This window comes from Megalobrama amblycephala, linkage group LG14 (assembly GCF_018812025.1).
Source record: "Megalobrama amblycephala isolate DHTTF-2021 linkage group LG14, ASM1881202v1, whole genome shotgun sequence".
NCBI classification, from domain to species: domain Eukaryota; kingdom Metazoa; phylum Chordata; class Actinopteri; order Cypriniformes; family Xenocyprididae; genus Megalobrama; species Megalobrama amblycephala.
The window spans coordinates 8,607,280-8,627,834 of record NC_063057.1 but is presented as its reverse complement, the minus strand read 5'-3'; the positions used below and the strand labels follow the sequence as shown (position 1 = coordinate 8,627,834).

Below are 20,555 nucleotides of genomic sequence, written 5' to 3'. Positions count from 1 at the left end.
GACTCCATGAAATAACTTGAATGTGCTTTTAATATACTATCAGTATTTAAAAAATTTATACTAATGGTATATTTGAACCCATAGTGTACTAGTAGTAATTATTTTTAAATACTGAGGTGGTATATTAAAAGCACGTTTAAGTTCATATTTCATGGTGTCCCAATAGCACAGTGGAGTACACTTAGATGTTCTTAAAATTATCTTAATATACTAAATTCTTTAGTACTTATGTACAAAATTAGTGCTGGACAATAGAGCACTTTAAGTACTTTTTTTTTTTTTTTTTTTTTTTTTTTTTTTTTTTTTCTCTCTCCACCTGGGCTTCTCTGTGAGGAAGACACAGCACATGCATCAACATAAAGGCCAAAATTACTTAATTTCTTTCCACAAAGACCCCCAGAAATCTGTCTAGAAATTCCATGCAAAATTAATGTCACATATTTAGCATGGAGAGTATGCACATTAAGACGCAGACTAGATAAATGCTTTTACAAGTCAGAATTACGGTAATTACGACATGACGTGAACGAACCCAACTTCAATTTGTAAACGTGGGCTGTGTCTGAAAACCTAGGTAGCCGACTTGCTGCCTTATCAAGCAATGACTTGTAAGGCAGTGTTTGTGCATGAAGGCACCTCCATGAAACGGATTTCGGACAGACTTCTGAGGCATTTAATCTACCGCAATATAGCGCAAGCTTTGGTGAGAACTAAAATATTTCTACAGTAGTAATTTCTCGCTAGAAATGACATCAAAAGTGTTTCCAAAAATGTTGGTCAAAAATGTAGCCTACAATTACTCACAAACTGGCCAGCAAACGCAACTTTTAGACACCATTTTTTTAGCTCAACTGTCACAGAATAGAAAGCACAGGATTGTGGGATATTAAAGGCAGCTAAGGATAACTCTATGCTGCCTTGAAAAATCGATCAGATGAAGGTAGGCCTATCTCAGGAAACAGGAAGTGAAGCTAACGTTGGATTCAGACGTGCCTGATGCCTTACTCCCTTGAAATGACCACTGCAAATTATTTTAGGTGTTGATATTGTTGCCAAAGAAACACTCAATCATCTCTTAATTACCATAATTATTACGAAATCTGGTGTGAACGCAGCGCTCCACTCCCCAACCCAAATCAAACACACCTGAACAAGCTAATCAAGGTCTTCAAGATTAGGATAGAAAGTTAGATGCAGGTGAGTTTCATCAGGAGTTGTCCAATCAGACCTCCATGGGTCTTTAAAAACACATTTCTCAGCAGCACATTTTAGTGTAGTTTTGCGTGCCTCGTTTTCACTCCTGATTCACTCATTTAGTACATTGTCTAGCAGAGTTCATTGTGAGCTTGCAGACCAAGAGGATGATAGCTCGAGTGTACTGCTTGAGTGCTGTTTTGTTGTGTTTGTCTGCATGGTTAAGCACAACAGATGCTGGAGTAGGTAAGATCTTTTAACTTGATTTCATAGCCCGAAGAAACATGTAAATGCATCCTTACAAAATGACTTTTTTTTTTTTTTTTTTTTTTTTTTTTTTCCCACATATAGTAACTTCAATTTATTTATAAAGCACAATTAAACACAACTACCGTTGACCAGTGTGCTGTACAAAATAAAAACGACAGTCACAGATAAATGACTACAAAACATCAAACCAGGACATCAACAGTCATATTATAAGACAGATCAACTGAAAAAAGTTAACCTAGATTTAAAAATGGACAGAGTAGGGGCAGTTCTAATTTCCGTAGGCAAACTGTTCCAGAATCTTGGAGCAGCTATAGAGAATGCTCAATCTCCCCTAGTCTTGAGCCTGGATCTAGGAGCCACTAAGAGCCTCAACTTGGTAGACCTAAGAGCTCTTGTAGGTTGATGGACTGTCAACAAATCAGAAAGGTAAGATGGTGCTAACCCATTTAACGACTTGACTAATAAAAGAACTTTAAAATTTATCCTATAATACACAGGTAGCCAATGAAGTGACTGAAGGACAGGAGTTATATGTTCCTGTTTGCGAACTCCTGTCAGGGATCTGGTGGCAGCAGCATTCTGAATCATCTGAAAGTGATTTATGGAAGATTGCTTAGAGAATTGCAACAATACCATGTCTACATTAGTAGTCTATATTTAGTTATAATAGTACATTTTATGAACAACCTGTTAACTGTCCTTCTATCAGCCTTGTGCTCCTATTACACCCACTACCAGTAGTGGGGTTGTAACTGCTTTCCTTGTGTTTGAAACTAATTGACAGTTTAGTCAGGTCACCTTTTTATAGTATATTTTTTTTTTTTTTTTTTTTTTTTTTTTTTTTTTACAATGCAGATGGTTTCAAAGCAGCTCTACAGTGATAGCAGGAACACAACTTTGATTGTACAGAAGCTCTAGAAGAAAATGGTCCAGTGTTGGTGACAAATACTCGACTAGAAGCAGATAAATATATTTAAGTTTGAGAGATAGCCTTACAACTGCTGAAACAAACTATTACAGCACTCCCTGGTCTCCCCTAACTATCCTCTTGAATTGAAGTGTCTGGTCCGTGTCCGCCGACGGTTGTGCCGTCCCGTAAAGAATGTACTTCTGATAGAGCCTGCTCTGGAGAGGATGCAAATGCTGTCGCTCTGACTGTGAACCTGTGCGTGCCGCCTGTTTTCAGTGAGTTTCAACTAATGGATGCCAGAGGGCTTCCAAAAGAAACGCATTGAACTGGTGCATAAACAAGTGTTCACACAGAAATTGCTAGTAACTTTCACAAATCGCAAGGAAATGACAAGTAACGCATTGAACTCCACATGAAACTTTGAAGTACAAAGGATGAACTAGTGTATTCTTGTAAAACCTACTCTGATCATCTTTGACAACTTCCAACTTTTTTTTTTTTTTTTTTTTTTTTTTTTTTTTTAAACCGTGAGTGACATTCGGTATTCAGTCATATGGGTTTCTCTGTAATGTCTGTCAGCAAAGCCAGGAGAGTGTCCAAGCAAAACGCCTGGAGTGGGACATTGTGGCGAGTTGTGTTCCTGTGACTATGACTGTCCGAACAATGAGAAATGCTGCAGCAATGGATGTGGACATCAGTGTATGCCTCCATATACAGGTATATGTACTGTACTATTTGTAGTTTGAGTCAGTTGTCAGGGTTTTTTTTTTTTTTTTTTTTTTTTTTTTTTTTTGTCATACTCTATGACAAAAGTACCTGAATTCAGCCCATAATACAGTTTCAAGCTTAGGATGGCTTTACAAAATTAATAAAGATGATTGCTTGAAATAAAATATACTTTAAGACTTGCTATTCATGCTTTTTGTGCTGTATATGAGCTTGAATGCTGCTTAATGAACTGATTATCTGTATCCATACAGTGAAGCCTCCTGTGAAGCCTGCCGCCGAGCCGCCCAAGCCTCCGGTGAAGCCTGCCGCCGAGCCGCCCAAGCCTCCGGTGAAGCCTGCCGCCGAGCCCCCCAAGCCTCCGGTGAAGCCTGCCGCCGAGCCGCCCAAGCCTCCGGTGAAGCCTGCCGCCGAGCCGCCCAAGCCTCCGGTGAAGCCTGCCGCCGAGCCGCCCAAGCCTCCGGTGAAACCTGCCGCCGAGCCGCCCAAGCCTCCGGTGAAACCTGCCGCCGAGCCGCCCAAGCCTCCGGTGAAACCTGCCGCCGAGCCGCCCAAGCCTCCGGTGAAACCTGCCGCCGAGCCGCCAAAGCCTCCAGTGAAGCCTCCAGTGAAGCCTGCCGCCGAGCCGCCCCAGCCTCCAGTGAAGCCTGCCGCCGAGCCGCCGCAGCCTCCAGTGAAGCCTGCCGCCGAGCCGCCCCAGCCTCCAGTGTGTGGCGAAAGCGGTCCTCAACATCCCCGTCGAGGTCATGGCCACAGGGGACGCGGACGCGGACGCGGTCGCGGACACGGACACGGACTAGGTCTTGGTCTTGGTCTTGGACTCGGACACAGACTAGGCCACGGACGAGGTCTTGGACACAGACTAGGCCACGGACGAGGCCACGGTGGACACGGACGAGGTCGCGGACACGAAGGTGACGGACATGATGGACCTAGACAAGGTGATGGCCATGACTGTGGGGGACTGTGATATGGCCAATGTCAGTCGTAATGTGTTTATCACCAAATAAAGTTTGGTAAAATGTCTTTCTGCTTGATCTGAATTTTTTCATTGCTGTTTTGCCAGAAACATCACAAAAAATAAACCCTATTAGGAATCCCTTGCCTTATGGTTAGTTCACTGAGTGGCAACGAGCACGGCACTTTTGGAAAAAAAAAAAAAAAAAAAATGACGTTCCTGTTCACATGGATCTGCAAAAACTAAATGCTGTATTACACATGCCAGAGAAGTAGTTGGTGATTGTCACTTTGTAAAAGACACATAGGCATTTTAAAGTTCTTCTGCCATGCACATCATTTCCACAGATATGTTTTTGTTTAAATGGTTTTTTTTTTTTTTTTTTTTTTTTTTTTTTCCCAAACTTTCAAACCCATTTTCAAAGCTGTGTTTGGTGGAATGAACATGTAAGTGGTAATGCACCAGCCTTGGGCCCTGTTTCAAACCCTAACGAAACACTAGGAAAAACATCAGAATCTCTGTAACCCATGCTTCTGCCAAAGTCCTGGTCACTCCCAACCTAAGCGTGTGAGCTATGCTGAGTTTACACTCAACTCCGGTCACTGACCTGTCCATGTCATGTGTATATTTGTGCACCCTACCTTCAGATATTATAAAGGAGACCTAAAACTTTGCCTAGCCACACACCAAACACCAGGACTCAATCATTCATGTTTCTGTGGGCGATGGGCCAACAGGAAGGACAATATTGTTTCAGAGCTGGAGACCAAGCCTCCTTTTCTGAAGTTGGGCGGTCTTGATGCCACAGGGGCAGCGGGTGAAAAATCGGTCATTATTGTCACAAAACATACACCATTATCCTCCTCCTTTGAGGTTTTTCAGAAGTGATTATAATTGGTTTAAAGTAGTCAAATTAAGCATGATCAAGTTCAAAGAGCTTTAATTTGACATTCTCTTGACATATAATTCACTGGCTGTTATTAAATGGCATTTATGATGTGCACTTATGTTTTAATATCCATGCAACAAAGTTGCATATCACCCTTGACACTGACCTTTATAAGTTATTACAGAGAAAACCTTAAAACACTCTAATACACTGCTGACAGAAGTGAGTCACACACATACACACACACACACACACACAGCACTGTCAGAGATGTTAAATTGAGAATGGACATTGTTTTTCCAACCAATTTTTTTTTTTTTATAAAGGTTTAAAAAAAAGAACTGTTTCACTCCATCTAATGAAAGCTAATGAGATCCTAAGGGGTTGGTAATTCGCCCTTCGCCCCGAGTTTGATTGACGGGCGATCTGACCAATCATGACACTGAATCCGCCATTTTGTCTGATAAACAAACCAGACAGGAGAGTTAATAAATTAACATTGGTGGACTTGAATGTAAAAAACCTTGTGCATTGATGTGGTTGAAACAACATACCTTCTAATGTTTATTACTAGTAGGAAGAGATGATCGGTTCATGTGCCGCTTGAACTAAGACGCTAGGCTACAGAGATCTGTCACGAGTCACAACACATTAAAGGTAAAAAAAAAAAAGCTTGAAACGGTAGCCTATTTATTATTGTTTGAATTTCTTTAAAAAACTTTTTTGTTTCATACAAAAAGTAATCTGCTCCGTCTTGTCTGTCAGCACGTTGTCATAGCGACAGTAACTAAGTAACTAACCCTTTTTGCTAAGGGTCAAATGAAATAAAAACTGAAATAAAATACAAAAAATATAACGGTTACACGGTGCTACAGTTACACCTGTCATTTACACTACTCTGGCATTTTCGACCCTCAAAAACAGACTTTCAAAAATGCTGCAGAGCCTGTTTTAGTTTGAAAACACTGAGGTTGCGTTTGAGTCGTATCCTTGGCGACCGTGTAAGCCATTGTGCAGTTAAAATACAGATTTTTAATACTGCAGCTACCAAGAGGCAACTGCTTACACTTGTATGCACATGCCCAGTGTGCCTGAACAGTCATGTGACATGCGTTTTTAGCCGTGTAGTGTAGACGGAGATCGTTTTCATTTTAAAATGACGTTTTAATATGAAAACGCACTAGTGTAAACGGGCCTAAGTTCAAGTACTAAAACTGAAATATATAATACTGAACATAAATTCAAGTTCCCCTGAAATCAAAATTTAATTTTTTTTAGCTTTTAGTATGAATATGTTAGCCTTAAGGTTATGAATAAGCAGCTGTGTTCCAAAACAATGACAAAATTTGCATTTAGCAGATATAAGCATTCAAAACTTTCAGTATCTCACTTCCGCTAAAATTGATCATGGATTTTCATGACATCACATCGCACTTCAGCTTCTCATCAAATCTTCCTTCCAATCAAATGCTTTCTAGAATCTTAAGTCCCGCCCCCTCCTACACTATCAACAGACACTGAAGCAGCGGAAAATTGATCATTTGCTCACACATTTACTAGTTTCTACATGGTGAATGGCACTTAGTGCACTATATAGACAATAGGGAATAATTCAGACAGTGTAAATATGCTTTCCATTGACGCGAATGAAGTCTGTTTTCGTGTTAGTGTCACGTGAACCGCCGCAGTGCGAGCAGCACAGTCTGCTCTGGCCCAGAGACACGAGAGCACAGAGCGGATCATATGCGCGAGTCGGCACAGACCACAAAAGGTATTGGACCCATTTGAATTCTGCACAGAATGCTTTTAAAGTGATATAAAGGACATTAGGAGGAGAAACGGTTTTACAGCTCTGGCCGAGCTGTAACAAACTAAACGCATCTTCCTGTTTCAGTTAAAAATTAAGTCAACACACCGAATAATGCTGAGCATTCCAAGACACTTCAGCAGGCTTTTAAAGGTAAAAAGAAAAATTACAAAAACTAATAAAACTGACAAAAGCACATCAAATTACTAAACCCTAAATTAAAATGAAAATTGAAAAGATTAAAAAAAATCTAATTCAAAATATTACTAAATACTATAATAGTATGTAACTAACACTAAAGTAAGACTGTTTGTACCCCATTTACTTTTATTAGATGGACAATAACATTTTTTGTGTGTTCCACAAATGAAAGAAAGTTATACAGGTTTGAAACAACTTGAAGTTGAGTAAACGATGACAGAAATTTCATTTTTATGAGAACTGACCCTTTCAGTTTCTTGCAAAATGTCAACTTCTTCTAAAACTACAGTATGTCATATTGTTTTAGAAGACTTGGAATATAGTGCACATGTCATATGGGCTAGTTTTATCGTGATTTTATGTTTTTTGTTTTTTTTTTAAACACCTCAGGTCACTGGACTGCTACATAAAAGAGAAACATGAACATTCTGCAAAACTTCTCCTTTTTTGTTCCACAGAACAGTCATTAAAGGTGCCCTGGATTCAAAAACTGAATTTACCTTGGCATAGTTAAATAACAAGAGTTCAGTAAATGGAAAAGACATACAGTGAGTCTCAAACTCCATTGTTTCCTCCTTCTTATATAAATCTCATTTGTTTAAACGACCTCCGAAGAACAGGCGAACCTCAACATAACACCGACTGTTACGTAACAGTCTGGGTGTACGCCCCTATATTTGCATAATGCCAGCCCATGTTCCCAACATTATGAAAGGGATTACACAAGGGTAGCCAGTATTAACGTCTGGATCTGTGCACAGCCAAATCATCAGACTAGGTAAGCAAGCAAGAACAACAGCGAAAAATGGCAGATGGAGCAATAATAACTGACATAATCCATGATAGCATGATATTTTTACTGATATTTGTAAATTGTCTTTCTAAATGTTTCGTTAACATGTTGCTAATGTACTGTTAAATGAGGTTAAAGTTACCATCGTTTCTTACTGTATTCACGGAGACAAGAGCCGTTTTTTAAACACTTGCAGTCTGTATAATGCATAAACACAACTTCATTCTTTATAAATCTCTCCAACAGTGTAGTATTAGCTGTTAGCCACGGAGGACAGCCTCAAATTCACTCAGAATAAAACGTTAACATCCAAATAAATACTTTACTCACATAATTCGAAGCATGCATACAGCATGCATGACGAACATCTTGTAAAGATCCATTTGAGGCTTATATTAGCTGTGTGAACTTTGTAAATGCGCTGTAATATAGTGGACAGCTCGTGTGGCAGGGAGCACGCGATTTAAGGGGGCGGTGCCGAGTGTAAATCAGTGCATTGTTAATGATGCCCCAAAATAGGCAGTTAAAAAAAATAATTAAAAAAAATCTATGGGGTATTTTGAGCTGAAACTTCACAGACACATTCAGGGGACACCTTAGACTTATATTACATCTTGTGAAAAAGCATTCTTGGGCACCTTTAAAAACTACATGTGTCATGTTGTGGCTGCAAATATCAATGTCTCAGTATCTGTGTTTAAAAAAAATGCTTGGAACATTCCTGCTCACCTGACAACTGGCTGTCCGTCAAAAACCGGCAGACTCCGCCCATGTCCAGAAACGCTCCGGCAAAGGCTGGTATTATGTTAACCTGTGTGAAGAGGTCAGAGTTTAACAAAGACCACCCTGATGGATAGTATAAAAACATTTAAGACAGTTTCTCGGTAATGCCTTAAGATCCTGTGAGATGACTAATGGTCTACGAGCGAGAGAGATTTAATAACTGACACAGTAAGTAGCAGTTGTTCTTGGATCACCTCCAGAACTATAAATGGCCCAACAGCTGGGATATTTAAGCAAATCTGATCATTATATGAGCATTACTAAATACAGATTTCAGATTAATTGTATAAGTAAATACAGATTTCAGATTAATTGTATAAGTAAAATACAAGAATGGCTCAGGCTCTTATATATTTTCTGCATGAGCTCAGAGGAGTCGAGGATGCTGGAATGTTTTACAAACCTGGTTTCTATAAACATTCCCTTTGAATCTCTGGACCAGATCTTATTTCACACGCATTTCAAACAAAAAGCATTTGGCATAAGGACTTGGCTTTTGTGTTTGATTTTCCTTCTCAGTTTCAGATCTATTATAGAGCATATTTTTTAAATAATTGTGCATCACATTGCATCATAAACAGGAATCTCTTCAAGAGCTCTGGATGTGATTTCAGTCAGATAGGGAGTGGGTGGTCTTACCCTCTGGTAGTGCTGCGGATGGGCGAAGTTGATTTTTCGCAGGCAACTTTTTTCAGAGCCCTTTAGACATAGCAAGACAGACCAGTCTCTTCCATCTGTGTTCAAGAGAGAGTGTATTTAGCAAGAGATGAAGAAATACAGTAAGAAAAAAAGATGGCAAATTCAGCAATGTGCTGAACTATATGCTGATGACAGTTTGCCAAAATCAGATGATTAAGGCAGTTAAGCACACACACACACACACACACACACACACACACACACACACACACACACACACACACACACACACACACACACACACACACACACACATATTTCTGAATTTCTAAATCAAATTGTTTTTTTTGTTTTGTTTTTTTAATAAAAGTTCATTATTATTATTTATTATTACTATAGATGAATCCAAACCCTATTCTTAAACATATGTTTTTATAATTTAAAGGCCCCATGAAATACAAACACATATATATCAAAATATATATATCAAAAGTTTGAGGTCAGTATTTTCTTTCTTTCTTTCTTTTTTATTTTTTTACTTTTTTCAGCAATGATGTGTTAAATTGATAAAAAGTGATAGTAAAGATTTATGTTGTTTGTTTATTCAAAAAAAGATTTCTATTTTGAATAAATACTGTTCTTTTTAACTTTTTATTCATCAATGTATCCTAAAAAAATGTATTGCAGGTTCTCAAGGTCCTGCAGATTCTTCAGTTTTCCACCATCTTTTGCATATTTGAACCCTTTCCAGCAGTGACTGAATGATTTTGAGATCCGTCTTTTCACACTGAGGACAATTGAGGGACTCAAACTCAACTATTAAAAAAGGTTCAAACAGGAATTTGAAGATCAAGGTAAATTGTACTTAATCTGTCTTCTGGGAAACATGTAAGTATCTTCTGTTGCTTCCGAAGGGCAGTACTAAATGAAAAAAAATTGATATTTAAACGAAATAAGAAAAATATGGACTTCTTCATTCTGTTCAAATGTTTTCACCCCATGACTCTTAATGCATCATGTTTCCTTCTGGAGCATCAGTGAATGTTTGAACCTTTTTTAATAGTTGAGTTTGAGTCCCTCAATTGTCCTCAGTGTGAAAAGACAGATCTCAAAATCATTCAGTCACTGCTGGAAAGGGTTCAAATATGCAAAAGATGCTGGAAAACTGAAGAATCTGCAGGACCTGGATGATTTTTCTGAAGAACAGAGCTCAGTTTAATTGCCCAGGACAAACAAGAGACTCATGAACAACCATCACAAAACAAACAAACAGTCGTAGATCATCAGGTAACCACACACAGTATTAAGAACCAATGGTTCACAAACTTTTGAATGGGGTCATTTTAATAAATTCAGCTATTTTTTTGTCTTATGGATTATATGTAAACATCTTTTATGTAAAATATCTTACTCAGGAGAGTACTAAATAAAAAATAACATGCATTTTGTATGATCTCTCTTATTTTGTTAAAATTTTTCACATTTTCACAGATTCTGCAAGTGGTTCACATACTTTTTCTTGCAACTGTATTTTATATATATATATATATATATATATATATATATATATATATATATATATATATGAATAGTTTTTTTCAAATGAGGACGTCCCTAAAAGTTGCATAATAATAATAAAATAGCAAATAGGTTAATATTTAGATAATATTTAGATACTAATTGTTATTATTAAAATGTAACTTTAGAATATCTTTACGCAAGTTTAGGATATTTAGGATATAATGTTAAATACCATAATTTTGTTGACGAAAGAGAATATTCCTGAATGTCTCCAAAGGGAGGTTTTGGCATATTTAGCTCAACTCTAGGGACAACGGTCCCCAAAGTATAGCTAAGTAAACACTGAAAAGTAACACAAAAACGTAAGTAAGGCTGTCAGTATTTTCATAATATGAAGAGATAAGGAAGAAAGCTTAAGGCTTGGAAAAATCTAAGTTCTAATAATAAAGGCGGCCAATAGTTGCGAAGTCCTTTTACAGACCTAAAAATGAGGACAAAAGATTACATAACGCTGTGGCAACACAGCGCAGTCAGGAAGAAACTGAGGCACAGCCAATTTTCCTTTTCGTATAAGATTGCCTTCACATATACTTGACATTCTTATAACTTTTTAATTTCTTTTGAACTTTGAATTAAAGGAGGGACCCGTTCATGGTTTCGATCAAGACATCAAAGACATGTAGCCCCCTATACGGCCTACGCAATCTCTCTGCATGCAAACACATATGATTTATGAGTGGTGTTTTTAATTCACCAAATGCTAGACCAGAGGTTCAAAATGTCCAATTAGCCATCCAGCAGTCACAATATGGTCGGTCCACTTGAAACAAGATATATTAAGGCACATGACGGATCATATCCTGAGCCTCATTACATGACAGCTTGATTAACCAACCAGAAATAATTCAAATAAATAAATACAATTATTATTGTTGCTGCTGTTGTTAATAATGATGATAATAATAATAATAATAACAACAATAATAAATGGCAACCAACCAATCAGACTTAGGGGTAATGTTAGGATTATGAACATTTATGATCCAGGAACAACTTGGTTAAATCAAGTTGTTTGTAATGTTTTTTAATGCATACGAAATTTGAACCACTGTTTATTGAGCTAATAAAACTTCTTTAAATTCTTTGAGAGAGAGAGAGAGAGAGAGAGAGAGAGAGAGAGAGAGAGACACTGGAAAAAGCACATCTGGTAGTTATTGTAGTAGTCAGCAGTGCTCCAGGAAATGGGCTGGTGTGTATTTGGCAAAAAGTCCAAATAATTTGTGCCTGAGTGCCGTCCCAGCCCAAACAACAGGAAGTACTGTTTATAGCCAAAGGGAATCATGGGAAATCAGCCTTCATATCCCTCCTGATACGATCACGTTAATTTCAGCTCATTCTACTTTCAAATAACGCTGTTAACAGCTCATCGTTTCTAATCAATTCCATGCATTTTAATTCTTCTGCTTCACTTTATTCCCATAGTGTCCTGTGGAGTTCCAGGCCAAAGCCTAGACTACAGCCTGTGGCTACAGCATACTAAACAGCCCATACTTAAATAAGCATCTCCATTAGTATGTACTGACTACAAAACTGTCACCACATGTGAATCTACGATCAAACACTTTACACACATACATATACACATGCGCTATCTTAGATATAGTTCAATGTGCCAGTCATGAATTAGCACTGGAAAGCTCACTGATGCCTCCAGCATTCTTGGCATTAGGATGAGTGTATGTTTTATCACTAGCGCCTCTGTGTATGTTTCTGGTAAAGTTGTTAGGGTGGAGCTGTTGGCCTGATGACCTCAGTGTTTTTGATGTGGTTGGCAGGCCTGTCCGTCAATCTGACTGACAGCTGTTGACAACCTGTCTCAGTACGCAGAGGCAAACAGACACCTGCCCAGTTCCTCAAAATAAAATAAAATAAAATAAAATAAAATAAAATAAAATAAAATAAAATAAAATAAAATAAAATAAAATAAAATAAAATAAAATAAAATAAAATAAAATAAAATAAAATAAAATAAAATAAAATAAAATAAAATAAAATAAAATAAAATAAATAAAATAAAATAAAATAAAATAAAATAAAATAAAATAAAATAAAATAAAATAAAATAAAATAAAATAAAATAAAAATAATGTGGTGTCCAAAAAAATGAAATAATTTTGAATATTAAAAGTAATTGCAGTTATAATGTTACAAAAGATTTCTATTTTAAATAAATGCTGTTTGTTCCAACTCTCTATTAATCAAAAAATCCTATTAAAAAAATTCTAGGTCTATGTAAAATATCTCATTCACATTGTTATGCTGATACCATAATTTGCCATTCAATGTATAGTATATAATGTAAATTAAATTGGAGAAATGGAAAATAGAGGGATTTTTAGTAGTAGTCTCAGGTGTATGGACCTCACTGTGTTTTGTTTGTATTTATTCACCTACAATAATGTGTCATTATTACATCATTCATACAGCAAATATGGTTTTCCAAAAGATTTATAAAACACTTTTATATAAAAAATGGATTGTTTATTTTTAAAGAAAGGGCTCACATTTAACTACCTCAATTTGTGGTAATAGTTGCATAATACTACTTTATGCATCAATATGAATATCAGGATGAATTATGACATAACCAAGTATCAATGGTCGGCGCTATGTGTGTCAAAGACATTTACTGAGACTAAGCAGCACAGTTCGCTTGAGAGGCCTCCATCTCAATCACCTCTCTGTGTCCAGTCACGACCTGGTGGAGGTGGGGAGGAGGGTTTTAGGACCCCAGCTGTGACCGTAAAGAGACCAAATTAACCCCTGAATCACCTGACGGTGGATAGGAAAAACAACAATCCTCTGAGATCATGAGCTAGCAGCACACAACAGAGCAGTGTATTGCATGACTCTCTGGAATACCTGATTCTGATTGGTCAATCGCAGCATTCTGCTGTCAAGTATTTTTGTATAATGACCACTAAACTATATTTGACTGTGTCCCTGGTAGTGTTGTCAAAAGTACAGACTTCGGTATCGAGTCAGTACTGAAGTTTTAAAAATGTGACGATACCAGCATTTCCCCCTAGCATTTTGAGCATTGTTGAGCGGATTCTTAAACACCTCTGATTGGCCATTGTGTTCATGCACTCAACAGACATACCTGTGATTGGCTACAATGACCAACGCTTCAAAAACATGTTGTAAATATCTTTGACGCTCTCCACCGAGTGCTTACACAGATAAGCGTTTGAAACACAAACCCACACAACATTGTTGAAGACACATGCGCAACAGTCAAGTCAGGGTTAGTTGGAATACATGCATACTACATACTATACAGTATGTGCTGTGTACTGCATACTTAAAAAAAAATAATATGAAACTGCACAGTATTCAACAATAAACATTTCAAACAGTAGCATCCTACATTGTTGTCATATGACCTCAGTGAGGAGTGTCCATCTTGAAAAAATACAATTACTTTGCTTTTTTGGCATAAAACAAAAATCCAGTTCAATCAAAGAAAGTAAAATCAACAAAAATGTATTATATATAAAAAACAGTAAAGTTACAAATTACATAATTTCTAGTTCATTCTTCACATTAGAAATGGAAAAGGCCAAGTGTGTTGCATTTACACCATGTGTTGGTTGTATACTACACATTTTTGTAGTTCACTGCAGACAATCCATGCATCCAGAAAATTTGCATACTGTGATACGAGGTTCAAAAATAGATATTGGTAGCATGCCAGTCCAAACTTACCCAATCTGTCCTGAGCCCATACAGTTTATGCATGCATTTTTAATATGCTTTATGTATTCAATGCATAATATGCACACGATTTTCTGTATGCATTATTAAACATGGACGTCAAAATAGAATACGATATGCCATAATGAAATGCACCTACCTAGGCAAATGAAACATAAGTATTTTCAGCCATGTTTCAACACACAATTGGATTAAAAATGCTAAATTAAGATATTTACAGTACAGCATATTAGAAATGACAGCCAGATGTTACTTGCTGAATGAGGTCATGTGACAACCATGTAGTATGCTGTAGTTTGAGGTGTTGATTGTTGCACTTTTATCATACTGAAGACAAAAATAGGCAGCATTCAGTGTAGTAAGCAGTTTTTCTAGGTAATATAGCCTGGATTTACACACAAAAGGGCAGGATGTCGCTCTCTCACCTCTTCTGTCCTGTCTGAGTGAGGCGCTGGTCTCTGCATAACGGGCCTGATCCACTCGATAACCCTGCTGCTGTAGGACTCTCTGGTATAATTGGACTTCAGTGTCCGTCGGAGCATGTTGGCCTGTAAGAATAATGGCTTTTCCCTCACAGCTGCGTTGAGAATGATGCACCTGGGAGAGAAATAAAAGAGGAACTGTTTAGCAACTACACTTTTATATTTGAATTTATACCTAATGTTACTTCCTTTAAAACTTTATGTACAATAAACCTGATTTGTAAGTTACAGATTTTCCATGAAGCTCATAACAGGGCTCAAACTATCCTCTGGCTTTGTCACATGTGAGGATCACAACACCAGGGGCTAATCAGAAAGGCAGCCGAGCATTTCAAAAGTACCCATAATGCAGTCTAGCGTGGTAATGACCTCTATGGGCCGTCAAGGTAGGGAGGAGGGCTGAACCCTGTTTTCCCTGAAAGTAGGATTAGATCAGAGTATAGACTTCAGATGCCTTGACATGTTTAGAGTTTCAGGTGATGGCTACTGCATAGGAGAACTGTGGGATACGGTTTAGTTTAGCACCCGAGAAAAGTTTGACAATGTGAGTCTTATTAAAAGTCATATTAAATATAGCACACGATCATCCAGTTCTATGTTGCGTAACATATTCAGAGGAACACAGCGTTATTTGGGCAGAGCTTCAGTAGAGTGTGTGACTGAAGAGGGGAGGGGAGCGTTTCCTCTTCTTCAGCATGGATGATACCGTTTCCTTTTCTTTTCTTTCTGTATGTTTTCATCTCTTTTTCTGCAGTCGTGCTGTGCTGTTTGTTCTCGCTCTCTCTCAGTGGTCCACTCCTCCTCTGCTTGTAAATGTTTCCATCTGGGAGCTCAGCCACATTAATGAAAGGGTCCTAAATGGCCAAAGTCAACCCTTGCACCCCATTATTTGTTCATTTAGTTCTCAAAACAGCTTTACTATTACTCATACATAAGATAAGGATTAAAAAAAAAACAACTTTGACAAATCATTAGAAGAGAATGTGTATAATAATAATAATAATAATAATAATAATAATAATAAAAGGGTTATACATTAAGTAATATTTAATATTTAAATATATTTTAATATAAATTATAAAATAAATAAAAAGTATTTTATTTGCATATAATAATAATAATAATAATAATACGGTTAGTTATGCATTAAAGGCAGGGTAGGCAAAAAAATGTATAAAAAACTTTTTTTCAAAATTTGTTTAAACTTTATTTATATATCAATACATAATTAAAATGTAAGTACTCTGAAAAAGAAAGTATAAAAATCGAGTGTCTGTAGACCTCTCACGACTGTTTTAAAGACAGCTCATTATTTCCATTCACTCCACCCCCTCCCTTCTGGGCTCCTTCCAAAGCCACGCCCCCAAAACGCATGAACGTGTGACTCCGACCACTGAGCTGGAAGACGCATTATTTACCTGAGACGAGCGGAGAGGAAGGAGCACAGTGCATGTAGTGACATCATGTCAGAATCACATGTAATAAAAATAACTTTAAAATTATGAAGATAAACAAACAAGATGTATTTTAGTACTCACTATCAAGCTAGCATATTGATATTGGTAAAGTTTAAAATATATATTTTTTGATTCGCTAACGAGCTAGTTATCTATAAGGCAAAGCTAAAAACAGGTTGCATGATACACGTTTTTCCATTACCATCATTTACACTGTGATGAAGATGAATTTCGTGTAAGATTCATAACATATACGTTGTTCTACAGATCAACAGAGTAACATACACTCAAATATCAACTCACAACTGCATTGCAGACACAAAATAATAACACACACATACAACAAAGTGTGTACGACACACACAGATACAAGATAAAGACATCAGTAAACATAGGTAGAGAATATAAAAACAAAACAAAGGCGAAAAAAACGTGCAGGTAAACTTGCAGGTGAACATGGTAAAAGACTTAGACAGAGGGTAAAATTATGCACAATTCAACACTATAGCTATCATTATTTATCGTCTCTACTACGGCTCGCTAAGTAATGTTATGTTAGCTATATTACGCAGCTACGTGTGCTAATGACACATGCTTCATGAAAAAATAAACAAAAAAATATGTATGATCAAAATACAAAAAGAAAGATTTACCTGTCCAGCAGAAATAAAGCCATCAAGGAGTCACTTTTCAGCCCCTTGAGTTCCCTCAGTTCTCGCCATCGCTGGAAAGCCACGCCGATATTAACTCGCGTTTTATTTCTTTGTTTATCCAAAGACTTTTTGTTCATTGCCTTTTCTTGTACTGTTACTGTCTTCCTTTTTTGCCTGGTTTGCCTTCACTAACTGCATAGGCCGATACTGTGAATTTAGCTTGCTGTTTCTCTGCCATTGTTTTGGTATTCCTAGGATCCGTGCCTCTTGGATTCCCCAAATCAAACGTGCGCGCGCAAGTGGGCAGGTCATGTGTGGCAAAAGGGTGGTTGCCATGGTTGCGAGAGAGTGACAGCCGCCTAAGCCAATCCTATGTTTCGTCCCGGATGGAAATAATGAGCTGTATTTAATACAGATTAAACGGTCTAGAGTCACTCGATTTTTATACTCTTTTTACCAGAGTTCTTACATTTTAATTATGCATGTATATATATAGAAAGTTTAAACAAATTTGGAACAAAATTTCTTACCTACCCTGCCTTTAAGTGATATTTCACTTTTATTAATATTTCAATATATTTTAATGTGAATTATGCGATAAAAATTATAAAATAAAATAAATTATACATTATATATACAAATTAAATATTAATCTAAATTAATAAATTATATTTAAGAATTATATTTACATATAAACATAATAAAAATAACAACATTATTTTTTATTTTACTATTATTATTATTATTATTTGTAAATATAATACTTACATTTAATTTTAATTATATTAGTAACTACCTTTCAACAATACTACTAGTACTACTACTAATAATACATAAATAATACTATTAATAATTATTATTATTAAATAAAAGTTCTACATTACTATATTAATATGTAATGTTTATATATATATATATATATATGTGTGTGTGTGTGTGTGTGTTTTATATATATATATATATATATATATATATATATATATATATATATATATATATATATATATATATATATATATATATATATATATAATTCATTTAAATTATTTTATTTTCATTTATTATCATTTTATTTTCTACCTCATATATTCTTTTATGGATAATATGTTTTTTAAAGCAATTAGACTTTCACTTAATGAACAAAATTTGTGAAAAAAATCCATATTTACACTGAAGGTTGGACTCATATCTAGAGACTAGAATATCAAGACTTTGACCATTAAGTAACCATCTACAAAACACCCTGGCAACTCCATAGCAACACCCTAGTGTTGTGATGGTGAGTTCTTCATGGGGCGACACCACTAAAAATCTAGTTTATAATGTTTATTTTTTTATTTTTTTACGTACTAGAATTCCAACTTCATCATTAACTCAAGAGAAACAAGATGCATCTAATTTCCATTCATATATACTTAGTTTCCCACTCTTTCTTCCACACATTCCCCAGTCTGTCTCTCCTCCTCCAATCTGCTCCCTCTCTCTTGCCCCTCTGTGAGACCTCAGGCTGCAGACGCTAATCTAAAACATGCAATTACTGGACTGCATTCATTTCACCCTCCGTGTCTGCGGCCCAAGACACAAACATCATTACTTCATTAAAGTGCTGCCTAAAACAGCCCAGCGCTCAAAGGAAGTAATAACAACCAATAAGAAACATCTCATGAAGAAAGAGGGAAATAAAAAGGAAGTTGGGAGGGAGAGGAATATATATATAAACCCAAAGAGCTGAGAGAGCAGAATGATACATTAACTTTAATAAGATCTGAAATTAAATCAGATATACACAAAACATTAAATCCTCTCAGGGAAATCTTGCTTTAATTCCCACCACATAAAACAGGAGCTGAATATACACATAAATATTAATTTAGTCCTCTGGTGCATGGAAACACAGTCAAATCACAGCTGAAATTGCTCTTTCATGGGAAAGCATCCTCTTTCGCTTGCTAACTTGGAGACGATGAAGGTCATTTCAAACAGGTGGGAACCATGAGTCTTGAATGAAAATGAGAGGTTTGATTTTTTATTTTTTTTTAAAGGGATTGCATATGTGTAAGTATGAGAGAGACAGAGTTGATGATGTTTTTGGTATGTGCAACTAAACTCCAAAAGTGTTTGGACTAAAAATAATGCTACTATCTTTAGAGGCCAACCTCCTAACACTGTCTCCAAAGGGTCATGACTTTTACGGCACATATGCAGAAAAACATGCAAAGTCATGCATGCACACATGCAATGCTGATTGAGAAACAAATCACATACAGTATATGCTCACACTTATATAAAGGGGTCACAAGTGTTGTGTATAATACAAAGAAACAAATCTAAGCAGAGCAACATCTGTACTCAATCAAACAACTCAATCTGCACATGCCCCCTGACACAATAAACAAGAAAAAGAACAGACCACCCTGATAGATACTATGCAGAAATCCTACACATGACCCTTACAAGAAAGTGTGCTGTATTAGTGACAGCATTAGATGGTATTAGTTGTGAAGACTACCAAAACATTCTGTGCTCTAGCCTCTAGTCAAGTCAGAGAAAGTTATCCAGTGTGGTCAGGATAACACTTTGGAGGTTAATGTCCATGCCAAAAGACCTTTATCATCTCAAACTTATACATCAGCAATGTGGAAAGGCACGGCAAACAAAATTACCATCTGAGCAGTGGCATTTAAAAAATTAACTTACACAAAAAGTTAACACAGACATTATTCTCTCACAATAAACTGTAATGTGTAAACATTTACATCGGAATAGAAAATGATCTGTGAATTCAGAACAATTATGCCTCTAAAATCCAGCTGGATGTGTCACATTTGGAACTTTGCAACTAGATGAGTAAAGTTCATAAACAAACTCTGAAGTTGGCTTGAGAAAGCTAGACATGAAAATCTGAAGTACTTTTAACAGCTTTAAGTTTACAGGTTTTACGTTTTCAATTTTAGTTTAGTAATCATGGATGTAGTCAGCTGTGTTTTCCCTTCTCCGGAATGTAAGCTGATGGCTGCCGTCAGTGGGAGGCTGGTTGGATAAAAATTCCCCTTTTTTGTAGCAATTCTTCCAGTTAAAAAGTTTGTTGGTGCCAAGATTTGTCGTTTGAGCACTGTGCTGATTTGCTATAGTTAAAATTAGGAGATAAATTATAAAAGCAATAGAGCAAAGCGCGGAGCTGTAAGCAAGAGCGTCCGAACAGTAGCGAAGCAGGAAGTGATAGATAGATAGATAGATAGATAGATAGATAGATAGATAGATAGATAGATAGATAGATAGATAGATTTGCCTAACTTAATGCAATGAAGCTACTGATTGATTGATTGATTGATTGATTGATTGATTGATTGATTAGATTTGCTTTTGTAGAAACCTATTTTAGGTTCATTTTAAGCCACCCATATAGTCATTTTTAAACAATAGCTGGGTTAAATAAAACTACCCAGCAGGTTGGGCAAACATTTAATCCAAATGCTTGGTTAAAACAACCCA

At 36.5% G+C, this 20,555-nt stretch overlaps 1 protein-coding gene across 2 annotated transcripts in view; it reads right to left on the bottom strand.

The window, feature by feature from the left end:
• The window catches only part of cped1 (cadherin-like and PC-esterase domain containing 1), a 75,894-nt gene that overhangs the window by 49,338 nt on the left and 6,001 nt on the right, over positions 1–20,555 (bottom strand). For both annotated transcript variants that reach the window (XM_048156510.1, XM_048156509.1), the window contains exons 2-4: positions 14,897–15,068; positions 9,174–9,268; positions 8,481–8,562 (exon numbers count right to left, since the gene is read on the bottom strand). In XM_048156510.1, the coding sequence (XP_048012467.1) occupies positions 8,481–8,562; positions 9,174–9,268; positions 14,897–15,068 (349 nt within the window). The remainder of the gene's footprint in view (positions 1–8,480; positions 8,563–9,173; positions 9,269–14,896; positions 15,069–20,555) is intronic.